Genomic DNA, 14,665 nt, shown 5'->3' on the forward strand with positions numbered 1-14,665 from the left:
AGTAAAAAAAAATATATCCAACTTGTACAGATCGTATAATTAAAAATTCGAATAATGCTGGAAATTTTCTAACCATTGATGAAGAATTAAAAAAAATCTTTGTATTTAAGCGCATTTTAAAAATGTAACATATGAACGCATCTGTAAAACTTGTGGAATTCTCCTAGAGCCGATAGGTTTTGGAGGTAATGAAAACACGAAGTCCAAAATAGAAGTATGTATATTGTATCTATGTTGTGTGTTTGAAATTATGCTGTTTGCTATTTTGGCTATGTACAGTTTCATCGAAATTGGGCTTGGAACAGGAGATCCCCGAGCTAAAAAAATTACTCTGGCATATCGTACCAGATTTACAACAATAACGTTTGCAGAGATGTAGTATATCCATGTATGTGTATAGGGTTGTGATTGTAGTGTTGTGTAAATTATATGAAACGAGGATTACTCGGCGGTCGGGAGCGATGCGGGCAACCCTAACCATGTTTATATCGATTAAACTAAACTAAGAAAACAATATTCAACTAGTAAAAACATTCAGACAAGTACAAGGCGAGAAGTATTGTTGAGCGCTGTCTCTTTCGCCCCAGGTATATATAGAAATATAGAGCGTTCTGGCGTGGGATTCCCCTGTTCGTTGCGCCTCTGACGATGACGTAATGTAGCTCCTGCAAATTCTTTATAATTGTTGAAAGGCACTACAAGTCTGTCTCTTTCATCGGCTTGTTGATACAGCGCGATATTAATTTCTACAAATATAATTTAATACACTGTGACGTGTTTAAATTTTAATATAAATTTTGGATGATTTGAAATTTAATATTTATTATTTTTTAGTAGTAGGGTTCCTTATACTAACTGAAATTAAAAACTGTTGTTGCATGAAGTTAACCACATGGCTTACCGATAAGGAATGTTTGTGTAGCTGCCACTTAAACCTTCATATTTTATCGGCCGCTTGCTAATCTACGCCAAAACAAATATAAATAGCCTTTGACAAATGCCTTTTTTTTCTTTTCTTTTTTTCTTTTTGCCTTTGACAAATACAAGAATTCCGTAATGGCGTTTTGCACGGAGTAGTTATGAAGTCTTCAAACAATTATCTGTATTTCAAATTAGGATTGAGAACTTCTAAGGTTCTATATATCTAAACTGTATACGTATGTAGGTATACGTATATACAATAAAATTCCACAAACAATTTCAGATCTGTCACTGGCGATTTAATAGCAATATTAAAGAAATAATATCGAAAAAAGTACATGTAATATACAAAATTAGTATACTGATGTTGTGTGGAATTAAATGTGCGCATGCGCATGCAAGCACAGGGTGTACTACTCGTGTAGAGTGTATTAATCGGTGTAACATACTCCTGAAGATGCCCCGTAGAGGGGTGAAACACGTGTTGAGTGATTTAACGGTGGTAGTTGTGTAATTCGCATTGTTTGCCGCATGCGTATTTATCAGCGGGCTGGCGGGCGGTGCACTTTGTTGCACGGCCCGCCAGCCCGAGAAGTAGCTAAATATTGGTCCTTTTCTTACTTCGGATGGACTTCCGCAAAATAACGCCTGATTCCATTAACCCTTAAATGCATAATGATGTAAAACTGCAAAATACTACTTAAACGTAAAATGAGTACTACATTAAAAAGTAAATGCACGGTGTTGTATATCTACAGCTTAAGGTTTTTAGAAAATAAGTATAATAAATATTGTATACATATTTTTTTCTATTTTACCCTGCATTTTAGTGTACTTATCTGCAAGGTAAATATTTTTTTTAAGTATACATATAAGCCATGCATTTAAGGGTTAAATATTGGAGATCGGATGGTCATAGTGGCCGTACTTGTATAACTTAAAAAAAAGGAGTTTCGGATTTATAAAACTTGACTTATCGACTTGTTTTATTTCCACCCAAAGTTTTTGTGCTAGCTTTATACGTTATTATTTTTTTCATTATCATATCAGTTGTGTTCCTTGTTGGACATAGGCCGCCAGTACAGATCTCGAATAAGACCTTTTCTAGTTATAAATAAAAAATTGAAGATAAGAAAATGTATGATGACATTAAATGTCAAGAAAACTCATCAAGAAAAGGAACAACGTACCGGCGGTATCATTATTTCCAGTAAACTGTAACAGAAGTCTTCAAGACAAGAGTCGATAGGTTTCTTCTAGGCAAGCATGTAGCATCATAGACCATGTCGCTTAACATCAAGTGAGAATAACGTCAAATGTTTCGCTTATCAAGGATTAAAAAAGATAAAGGCTAAAGGTTTTATACATCCTTAGTTATTTTTTAATGTTTTGATCCTATTTTTATGCGGTACCGATTTAACAAATTAAAAAAAAACTTGTTAATTGTTTTCCGAAAACCATTCTTTTGAGCTATACGTGTAGTTTTTTTTCCATTTTTTCTTAAAAAATAACAAAGGCGTATTTAAAAAAAAAACATTTGATTCAACAGATATTATGGGATTCGAATAAGACCAATTATTATTAGGTACTCAATTTTTTTATTTAATATTATGCTCACAATCTAGTGTACAGTGTATAGATTTAGCTACCAAATAAATAATCCTGGTAATTTTAAAGTAACACGCCACCCATTTTTGCATTTAAAAAGTTTTTCGTTGAAAGTTAGTACGTGCGGAAATATTTTAAAATTATTTCACACATCTTCACTTTTTATGTCAAAAGAGACAAGAACTGTCATGTCAAAAAAATATCAAGTGAATATTTATAGCAAAAAAAATAAATATAATATTGATATTGATTTTTTATTTTAGAATATTTCTGGGAAATTTCTTTGGTTACATTTTTTATATGTTTCAAATTATAAAATTGATGTAATAGATTTGTATAACAATAGAAAACGTTTCAAATGTAAAGTATATTTTATTTTCAAATTCTCTGTATTTTGTAATACAGATATAAATTTATTTAAACTTTATATCTTGCGTTTAGAAATGGATTTTAATTTTTAACTTCATAAACGAATAAGTACTAATGTACTTTTATTAATTGAAAAATCAAAGAATCTATAATATTACTTTAATAAAGGAATAAAAAAGTGTTTTTTTATTATAAGCGAATAAATACATGAAATATGAAGTTAATTAATATAGAAAAAACTTTTCTGTTATTTATATGTATAATTCATAAATAGAATTGTAAAATATATTAAATTGGTGTGTGTGAAAATGACACATTAAAACATGTCTGGCTGGCCTGTTACAGATTATACACAAAATTCACTAATTAAAATTGTAATTATATTTATAATAAGCTTACATAATTATAACTCTAAATCTTTATAATTAATTTTATACAATATTATTTACATGAAATTTATATACATCAAAAAACCAGATCATAATAAATGTATACATAGAAAAGAATAAAACGAATTAAGTACAATTTAAAATTAAACATACAACTAATGGTAAACATCACATAAAATAGCAAAAAAAAAAGTTTTTAAGTCGTGCCTGTAACAACAATTTGTGCAAAATTGCAAATTTTAACAAATATTTATATTTAATTTTTTCGATGAAAAAGTTTTTTTTTAATTTTTCGCTTATCTGTGCTCACATTTTGACATTTAGGTTTCGCGCCAGAAGAAAAATAAGTTAAAATTCCAGCGTAAACATACAGATAGTAATTTGAAGAAAATACACAATTAGATGATTCCTTTTAAAAGCTGACACGACATTCAGTGTGAGTTCTTACCTACATAAACTTGGCAAGATATATATAAATTCTATTTAGACATTTGCACGAACCCACCGCCTTGCGTTGTTTTCAAATACAGAATCAACGCACACACCGTCCAGTAACACCGAAAAACGTTAATAAGAAGAAAAATAAAACAATTTTCGAACTAAACGAGCTTCGTCATTTAAATCTTTTAAAGCGTATAATAGTTTTCCATTTTTTTAATAAAACCCATCTTAAGATAAATTTTTAAAATCATGTTTGGATCGATCACATTCTCACAGCGGGAACTACGGTAGTTTTAGTGTTGCCACTTTAGATGTTGATAGTTTCTCCAGTGTTGCCACTTCAGACATCGGTAGTTCCTCCAGTGTTGCCACTTGAGAGGTCCGTCCCTATTGGGAGGCGGTTATGTGAGGCGGCACTAGGGCGAGGGTGGGAGGCTGTCGTCGCTCTCCAGGTACGTCACGTAATTGTCCTCCCCTCCTTGAGGGCGCGGTGGAGGGAGTGAGGGGACGTCATACCCGTGCATCTGTAATAAAAAATATTCAATATTATTAAACATACGACACGAAAAGCCTCTTTTAACCTTTGTTACTGGAAATTTATGAAGGAGGTCTATCTCCAGCAGTGGACGTCAATGAAATGATGAGGATAGTGAACATGAAAAATAAAAACAAATTTGAATTTCGAATTTTGAATTTTTTTAATACTGTCATCCTTCAATTTAAAGCTACGTCTACGGTTCAAAAGGCGCCTACAACAAACTCAGACGGCTTATTTTGTGGTCACATTTATAATATCCTTAATACAGTAATAGAGAAATTCTTTCTCAAGTTCTTTAAGCATTTAAAATTTCTTTACTATTATCTTTAGTATATAGTATATATCTATAGTAAATTTAAAGAAATTTTAGAAATAAAAAAGTAATAAAAAGATGTTCTGTATTTAAAACAATTTTTCTTCTATTTTTTCATTTTATGAATTTTAAAATGTATTATTCGATAAATCAGAGACATTATACGTTAGTGTATCTTAATACTGAACACTAGGGGTGTCAAATTTAAAAGCTAGCTTTAATAATAAAATAATCGTTCATAGAAACAAGAACATTTATTTCAATTAGTGCGTTGTTATAAACATAAGTAAGAAAAGGACCGATATTTAGCCACTTCTGCACATGCAGTGGTAGTCGTGCAACAAAGTGCACCGCCCGCCAGTCCGCTGATAAATGCGCATGCGGCAAACAATGCGAATTACACAACTACCACCGTTAAATCACTCAATAGACTACCGCAAAATAACGCCTGATTCCATTAAATGTTATAAACATAATTAAAAAGTAAGGTGAAATTGTCATTTAAAACTCTTAGACATTAGAAAGGCAGGTAATTATATTTTGCTAGGTTGGTAGGACTGTCTATAACTATTGCCTAGCGTCTGTTTGTCAAAAGTTTAAGGATATTTCGTGTTTCAAATGCGTCTATATCCATTGGTCAATGTCATACTGCATTGGTTCATCGTAAATTTTTTGCCAAAAACTCGAGTCATATCATTCCACAACCACCGTATTCGCTTAATTTCACAATTCATATGACAGTGATATTGTTATATTCTCGTGCTCTCTCGTATCTTTTAAAAAACAATTTCGTTCGAAATTATTGAGTACATACAATGCAATTTAAACCATAATATAAATAAATAAACCAGTCTTTGATCCCTCTTTAGTTTTGTTTTTATTCTTATTTGTTTTTTCATTGTTTGACTATAAATCATTATATGTTCTCAGTGAGATAGTTATAAGGTAACAACTGTAACTAATTATATATTTCTGAGCTTCTAAGTTTGTACTTTCTTACTGCCTTTTGTTACTGTCTATCTCCAATAAAGTAAATAAATAAATAATTTGGCTTCGTTCGACTTTTGGCTATTCAGAAAACTAAAAGACCAATACGGAGACGACTTTTGACACGATTCAGGACATAAAAACCGATTCGAAGCTCTCGGAGAAGGACTATTCCGACTGTCTCAAGGACTGAAAAAAGCGTTAGCAAAAGTACTTTTTATAGAACGGAGGTTACTTTGAAAGGGGTGAGATTGATTTGAAAGAATTAATGAATAAATTTAATTTTAAACAAATTCACCTTCCTTTTCGATTGTTGCGTCTCTTCTCTAAGACTACTTTCAAAATTGTTCTAACGGAAGCGTTATTAATAGTTTTAGATAAGAGATATATTTTCATTCATAACAGAAAATGCTTGCACTGATAAGTAAATATTTATATGCTGATTTATTTTCAAATTATCTATTTAATATTTAGTTTCATAGCGCAAAAATATTCATAGTGGACCGCGAGTTTAACACCCCTGCCGTACAGTCATTCAAAAAAGTGTTACTAATTTATGGAGATATTTTATGATTGGTTTTGTATAACGTCGGATGCCTTACCTGGCTGACGAGGTGCTGGAAGGCAGCGCTGTGATGAGGAGCGCGGTCAAGGTCCGCGTGCAGGGCGAAGTCGGACAGCGCCTTCCAGGGTGGTTGGTACGCCGTGACTTCCAGAGGCAGTGGCCCTGCCTCGTGGCGAACAGGGGACCCAGCTACTAAAGGCACTCCAAGCGACATGTACCCCAACCGTCTGCCTTCCTGCAATCAGAATTCTGAATTCATTTACAATTCAAACGAACCTTACTTAAAATCTAAATGTGTTTTTGCATCTTAAATATTTAATGGAATCAGTCGTAACCTTGCGGAATTCCATCCTAAGTAAGAAAAGGACTAATATTTAGCCACTTCCGCACATGCAGTGGTAGTCGTGCAACAAAGTGCACCGCCCGCCAGCCCGCTGATAAATGCGCATGCAGCAAAAAATGCGAATTACACAACTGCCACCGTTAATTTACTCAACACGTGTTTCACCCCTCCACGGGGCATCTTCAGGAGTTATGTTACACCGATTAGTGCCAGGACTCTGTGTTTGGCTACTACCACTGCATTTGCGGAAGTGACTAAATATTGATTCTTTTCTTACTTTTGCATCTTGCCACGAATATACTGTTAAAAGCACAAGTCTAAGTAAAAATTCCTAGTGAAATTTTGCTTATTGCCACCTAACATACTGCATCATCGATATCGCCGGCGACATCAAGGGTATGTTGGGATTTCTCGAGTTTTGTGAGTAATAGGGTGATTGGTATTTGCCGTAAAGGTTTAAAGGGTTGATATATCTTGAGCAGATAAAAGCCTTAGATCGTTTAGGCATATTAGATAATTATGATAAAATGTGGTTATTACTACTATTTGAATGCTAAAGGTCAATATCTTTTCGCAGTACAAAATCTGCAGGGACAGTAAAAATATTTATTTCAACTGAATAAAATCCCACCATGTTAAATCGCTAAGACGGAAGTTTTATGGAGTAAACGAATAAGGAACATGTCTAATAAGACAAATAACTGTTTTTCGAACGCACAATTTCAAAATATGATAATAGATAGCGCTGTATTAAAATTTATAAAAATTTGCATCGCGGTATTAAGTTTGTATGTTTATTGTTAGATTTTGATTTCTCAATGGATTGTAGGTGCATTTATTTAAAATATAGTCAGGAGAGAGCTATGCTGGTCATACTAGATCCTAAATAGACCTAAATCGCTCTTGCTGACCATTTCTCAAGGATTCCATAGCCCATTCGCTACTACCACTGCCAGCTCTAGCTACATAATTGCACTCAACTTTGAGTGCACTGCTCCAAAATCAAACGCAACAATTGCCACAGGCCTTTTCGTCTTTCTCCACTTTCTGACCTCAGCGAGGTCGGTATTCACGTAACCATCCTTGACCTTGTACCGCCACCACATATATAATGCCTTTTATAAACTACTTACTACCCTTGGTGTCGTTGTTGTGACCATCTGAACTTCTTAATATAATTTGTGGTGACATTTTGGTATTTCCTGTTCTGGACCTGATTTTGCATTTATATCTGCTGATCCGTGATTAACTTATAAAATAATAAGAACCATATACCAAAGGATAAATTACCACCTTCTCCTGTTGCATTTGCATTTTGAGCTGCAAGGTTTTCTTCTTGTCCTTGCAGCGTTTGTTTTGGAACCAAACCCTGATCACGCGCGGACTGAGCCCCGTCATCTCCACCAGTTGCTCCTTCATCAGCGCGTCGGGTCGTGGGTTTGCTGCGTAACAAGTCCTGAGAAATAGTATTTATATTAACATTCTGTTCAATTTTAGTTTAATAGTGTCGTAACGTGGGTCGAGGAAACCCGCTGGAAGCACAAACCCTATCATCGTTGTGATCTTTGGAGGAAGTCAAAATCCTTGCAGTGAGCTGATGGCTGATATGATGATGATCTTGTAAATTGTGCATTGCAAAGCATAGGCCCCCCCTAAAGATGTCTATGGTGGGAAATACCATAATCACCAGATTTGCAGGCGGGTTGATGATCGCAGTGTGATATTATGGTACGCGGAACACGCTGTTGCATCCTCTCGAAACTTCTTTGATCAGTGGCAATCATATATAATTAATGCACAAAGTGTGGATTATATGAGATTGTCCCGGGAATCGAATCCGCGATCTACGATCTCAAGTTAATCCTTACCACTAAGCTACCACTGCTTGCACATGTTTCATTACATATAGGTAAATAACTGTTATCTTGTTTCATATTTTTTGTATGAAATGGCTACAAATTTAATTTCGTCCGGGGCGCTGAAAAACAGAAGCGGATCTGTTTACAAGACGTCTTGGTTTATCTTTGAACGGTCTTACGTTGCTGCCTAAGTTGAATTTGCAAATTGAATTCTCTTATAAGGTATTGATACTTTAACTTACGAAGGTTCTATACGAAACCTTATCTGAGAAGAGCTCACAACAAACTCAGACTGTTTTTTTGTGGTCACTTTTATAATTATTTTAATGTAGCAGTTAGAGAAATGAATACACGAGATGTATAAAATTTTAAAATTTACACTGTAATAGTGTTGTTTTAACAAGTTTTTTTTATGAACTTAATTTAAAGACAGGTTCAGCAGCAGGGTCCTGAGGCCGCGTAGATCTTTCAAGGAAGCGAAGCGCGAAGCCTGTCTTGCTTTTACGTACGCTCCTTGGAGTGACTTGAATTTACCCTTCGAGGGAATTTCGGCTTGGTATATCACTCGTCAATAGATCCATTTATCATTCCGGCATACAGGCGTCCAAAAGTGGGTGATCTCATATGGAAATTTTGTGTGTATAGATCATAGAGTACAGAATTTATCAGTATCAAAGCTTGGGGTCTGCAGGGAATTGCAGCACGAGTCATACTATTCTACCGGGTTAAGGATCTGGACCTCGTACCTGAGGGTGTGGAGTTGTTTCTCGTTTAGCACGGTCCGTACTCTGGTGGGTTTCCCGTCTGCCGCAGTGGCGGTTCGCGCACGCCCACTCTTGTGTGATCCGGATTCGCTTCCGGAATCTGAAAAATTAAATTGTGTTAATTATTACGGAATTTTTTTAACGAGAACACTGGAAGACTTCGGCCACCCTAAAGATATTTATGGCAGAATATACCATAATCGCCACGCTAGGTAGGAGAACCAGCGATCGCCGTGTGGTATTATGGTACGCAGAGGACGCTGCTGTCCATCCTCTGGAAAATTGTTAGCAGTAGGATTCTATATATAATATCTCATAGGTGGCGCAAATTCAATATTTGAATGTGTCTTAATTTTTACAAATGGCGCCAAATGTCGTTGTGTTTTGATATTTTTTGGTGTAAATATATAGAGAATTACACACACACACACACATATATATATATATATATATATATATATACACTCAAGAAGATTTTATATATTCATGTAACTATTTAAACGACTTACGGTTGATTAAAATTGTCTTTTGATCGTCAATTTGCGTGACTGTCCAATAAAGGATATTAGCTGATGACACATTATTATATATTTACAAAAGGATTGCTGCCCAGTGTCCTGCGCGGGATTAGGCCACGGTGTGAAGTGGAGATTACTGGCATCATGCCGTCAGCTCTGCTAATCCTTCATTATATTACAAGTCGATCTCCGCCCGGGGTCGGTCGCCCTTGATTATTGTTCGCGATGTAATTAAAAAATTAAACTGACACTTTGTCACATCTAACTTCTCAGGTAATGTCATTTTTTTAATTATTTTTATTATTAATGATACTTTAATATTTCATAGTTACTTATACCTAAAGATCTATTATTAGTTGACTTTTTTTTTACTAGCTATAAATTCTGTTACTGGCTGTTTACATACATTAAAAAAAAAATAATTTGAATTTCGAACATTAGCTTTTGCGATAAAAAATACGACTTCTTTCCCGCCATTATTGTTTCCTTTTTAGAAAATACTTGTTTTGAAAATAGAGTGGAACATTTAAGAGAATAGGATTGCAGTAATTACACTGTACAAAGCCAATCGAAATTTTTGATACATTGAAAAAGCTAGAAATTTGTAGAATGTTTGTGTATTACCGTCCAAAGGCAGGCCTTCGGCTAATAAGGACTTATAAGCTCATTGGACTATAAATTGTGGTCTGTGTTAGAAGACATGGCCTGCTCTAAGTGTCACCCAAATATTGATTGAAGAAATCTTTGGAGACAGCAGTGACCAAGTTTCCAATGGAAACCGTACGTCAATCCATCGACGAATGGCCCGACCGTTTAATAGCGCGCGTTAAAACTAAGGGTAGACACTTTGAATAACTAGTTTATTACTACATTAACATATTTTTTTCAATCTACATAATCACATATAACATTTTAAAATAAAAATTTTTTTTAAGAAATTATCTGATATTTACTTTGTAACAGAACATATGGATACTCTAGGTATAAATCAATTTTATTTGTATGTTATATATCGTGGAAGATTTAAAAAAAATAAAAATGACACACGTAAATTTGAATAAAGAATATAGTATTAAAATTAAAAAAAATTCCACGAAATTTAAATTTCAACTAATGATAGCATATAATGATAAGTATAATACAATAATAATATTATTTTATCTTGTACACGAGACAATCTCGTTGTAATCAAAATGTTCAATCAATTTATCTATAAATCAATTCAATTATTCATCATGTTATATATTACTCATTGGTATGGCGCCAAGGGTGTTGCAACACCCACAAGTTGTGCCACCAAACGCCAAGCATAACACTAGTCTCCCGACGCCGCCGTCGCGAACAGCGCGGGCGATCCTAGATAGGATCAGTATCCTTTCTTAGATTGTCGAGTGCTCCACGCTGGTCTCCAATCCTCACTACACATACAGCAACACAGACTCGACTAGGAAACCCTCGTCTTAACTGCCTCATCCGCCATCAGAGTATCAAAAGTATGTTCGGAAACCATACTGCTCTAGTCCCACGGATCCTTTTGTTCCGTGAACTCATTTCCGAAGAAGCTTTGAAAGCCTTATGGATAACAGCAAAAACATCACAGAACCAATACAATACAATTATGGACAAACTTCCTGAGTTAGATGAAATTGTAACAACCTTACATGGTTAATAATATGTTTAACTGTTTAGAATAAAATCGAACGAAATCCTTCTACAACCTATCTCATGGAATGACTCAGTAACATATGTAAAGGTCACCTTTCACTCCAGACTTAGATAACAAAGCCGGATACATCCTAAGGCTTTACCGACTCCTGTGCTCTTCTAGGAAATTTTCCTTTTGACAAAAAGTCCACTTTTATATCAATATTCTGTTATGCTAGACTTGACGCTTCGAGACTTTGTTTTAAAATTGTACATATGTAGCCTAGATAATGTTAATGTATTCTTTTACCAAAAGCAAACGCATTATAACAGGTGGTATAAAAGTATTGTCATATATATATATATATATATATATATATATATATATATATATATATACTGCATCGCTTATTGACAACTAATTCTCTATATATCTACACCATAAATATCAAATCACAGCGACATTTGGCGTCATTTGTAAAAATAAAGGCACATTAACATTATGACATTACTTTTGCGCCACCTATTACATCCTAAAGACATTCCACTCAAAATTAAAGTTAAACCAACCATAGTAGGAATAGAATTTGGCCGAGGAATATATTTCTCATCATCGAACAATGGAATTAATTAGATAAAAAAACCCACACCACTTCAGTTTTCATGCAACTAATTTAAAGCGGCATTCACTTTGTCGGCGTATTTCAAAGGGCGGTAGATAGTGTACGCCCGGCGACACAAGTAATGATACAGTGTACAACGAACGCCGCGATTTGTTTGTTGTAAACTGCGTTGGCTAGATTAACTTCATGTTAATATTTTATCTAACTGTTAATACATGTAACTTGTGACTAAATACGAATTGCAAAGTATAAATTAAATTCTGAATAAATATTAAATTATATGTAAGATATATATAGGTTATAAGAATATTTAAAAATAGGAATTTTTTCGCTAGAATCAAGTAACACAAAAAAGATATTAAAATATCTTGTGTTGAAATAATATTTATCTACAAAATAAACACAATTTTATTTCTACTATTTATATATATACTTTGAAATGTAGGTTGCAGATTCGATTCCCGGTATACCTAATATATAAAATTCTCGTGTCACGGTGTTCGAACTTGAACTCCTCCGAAACGGCTTGACCGATTTTTACCAAATTTTACATGCGTATTCAGTATGTCTGAGAATCGGCTACTATCTATTTTCCATACCCCTAAGTGATATTTTTTAGACAATTTATTTTTAATTTTTTAGACAATTTTTTTGGTTTTTATTTTATTATGATACAGCATACAAAAATACATACAAACCTAAATTTTTACCCCTCTACGATCAACCCTTATCTTCCATTTGTTAATTAAAAACTTTAATTTTTTTTGCAAAACAACGTTTGCGGGATCAGCTAGTAATCTTATATAATTCGCGCTGTGCATTAATTGTATAGAATTACCAATGCTTACAAACGTGTTTCCAGAGGATGAACAGCAGCGTCCTCTGAGTATCATATTCCAACGTGATCGACCCGTCTACGAAACCTAGCGATCATGATATATTCCTCCATATATATCTATGGTCTGAAAATATACGTACTTTAGACATCATCTACCATCTCTTATCACATGTAAATATGTTATTATATTTTGACAAACATATATCACTTTATTTATATATTTATAATGTCAAATTATTATAATATATATATATATATATATATATATATATATATATATATATATATATATAACTGAACATAAGGTTACAGTAAATATTTTTCACTGATATCATTTCAATCATAACATCCACTGCACAAGCTGGTATGTCTCCAATTGGACTTCCAATAGAATTGTAACGTCCTGGATCCAGCTTTTATGGTCATCAAGATTGTGGTCAGTCTAGTCTTGATTCATGGTCTCCAGTCCAAAACTTTAAGGTCCCATTGCCATTCCAACGTTGCCAATCCACTAGGTTAATAAACTTTTCGTACGTCTAAGTATCTACTTATTTAATTTATTATATTACATATAATTGTATTATGATTAAATGTCGTACCGTTGATTTGTTAGTAAGTTTATATATTAACAATAAGTTTTATCTAAAGCTATATACGTGTTAAATGATTGGAAAAGATTTACCACCTTACGTTGGTGAGGTAGATAGCCAAGAGTGATCGAAGAAGGTGTATTCACATATGCACAAAGAGTATTTACAATTTACACGACCATAACGCAACAGCAGCGACCTCAACACTGATAGCGTTCAAATTTAAATCGTTCTAAAATCATTCTAGAACGTTCGAATTTGAATTCGAACGCTCTAGAATGATTTTTCATAAAAACGGAGCGTGAACGCAAGCTTAAATAAAGTCCGTGACGTAAAAAAAAAGTTAAAGATCCTACCGCTAAGAGAACTTATCACAAAGGATCTGTTTATCATCCCATCTATCTGTGATATTGTTAGTTCAGCGCCTACACTTGAAACTACACACAATCGCCCATGAGATAAATCGCGAGTCCTAACCAAGCAGACACTTTAAAAGAGAACAACTGTCTTGTTGAAAGACGATGTACTTCGAGTAACTTAATTATGCATTATGCAGCTGATGAACGCATCCTGTAAGGCATAGGTCTCTCCCGAAGGTCGTGATGATGACGAGTCCTGCGCTGTTCGTATTCAGTGACTTCCACCATTAACTATTTCGTCAGTCAACCTAGAGGGGGAGTACCCACGCCGCGTCCACCGGCTCATGGGCACTTGAAAACCTATCGGCCCCATTAGCCATCGGTTTCACGAGCGATGTGCCTCACCAGCTGCCAATTCAGACGAGCAATTCTTCGAGCAACGTCAGTGATTTTGGTGCTTCTGTAGATATCCTCATTCCTGATTCAATCTCACATAGGAACTCCAAGCATTGCCCTGTCCATTATGAGTGATTGAGTGATTTGACGGTGGCAGTTGTGTAATTCGCGTTGTTTGTCGCATACGCATTTATCAGCGGGCTGGCGGGCGGTGTTACTAACTTGCTATATTGCCAGTCATATAAGAAAACTCGGTATGAAATTATAAGTGAGCTCAATCTGATTGCAGTTTCTACCAGGTTCTTCAAGCATTCTTCTCTTCATGTAAACAAGTTATCACTGTGAATTAACGTAACTGAATTATCGTCATCATCTCAACCATAGGATGATCATTGAATACCCTGTGTTTGGCACTAATCGGTGTAACATAACTCCTGAAGATGCCCCGTGGAGGGGTGAAACACGCGTTGAGTGATTTGGCGGTGGCGGTTGTGTGATTCGCATTGTTTGCTGCATACGCATTTATCAGCGGGCTGGCGGGCGGTGCACTTTGTTGCACGACTACCACTGCATGTGCGGAAATGGCTAAATATTGGTCTT

The 14,665-nt window shown here is 34.6% G+C and overlaps 1 protein-coding gene across 2 annotated transcripts in view; it reads right to left on the reverse strand.

Annotated features, from left to right (window-relative positions):
- Nucleotides 1–3,585: 3,585 nt before the first annotated feature.
- Nucleotides 3,586–14,665, reverse strand: part of tup (LIM1_Isl and LIM2_Isl domain-containing protein tup) — an 85,459-nt gene continuing 74,379 nt past the window's right edge. The window contains exons 6-9 of one of the 2 annotated variants that reach the window (XM_068768050.1): nucleotides 9,080–9,197; nucleotides 7,768–7,930; nucleotides 6,169–6,366; nucleotides 3,586–4,252 (exon numbers count right to left, since the gene is read on the reverse strand). In XM_068768050.1, the coding sequence (XP_068624151.1) occupies nucleotides 4,145–4,252; nucleotides 6,169–6,366; nucleotides 7,768–7,930; nucleotides 9,080–9,197 (587 nt within the window). In that variant the 3' untranslated portion in view covers nucleotides 3,586–4,144. Of the gene's footprint in view, nucleotides 4,253–6,168; nucleotides 6,367–7,764; nucleotides 7,931–9,079; nucleotides 9,198–14,665 lie in introns of both variants that reach the window. The other variant, XM_068768049.1, reaches the window with a different exon arrangement.

Source organism: Battus philenor, unplaced genomic scaffold, assembly GCF_028537555.1.
Source record: "Battus philenor isolate CCGP_79_NKW_IND1 unplaced genomic scaffold, ilBatPhil1.0.hap1 SCAF_24, whole genome shotgun sequence".
Classification (NCBI taxonomy): domain Eukaryota; kingdom Metazoa; phylum Arthropoda; class Insecta; order Lepidoptera; family Papilionidae; genus Battus; species Battus philenor.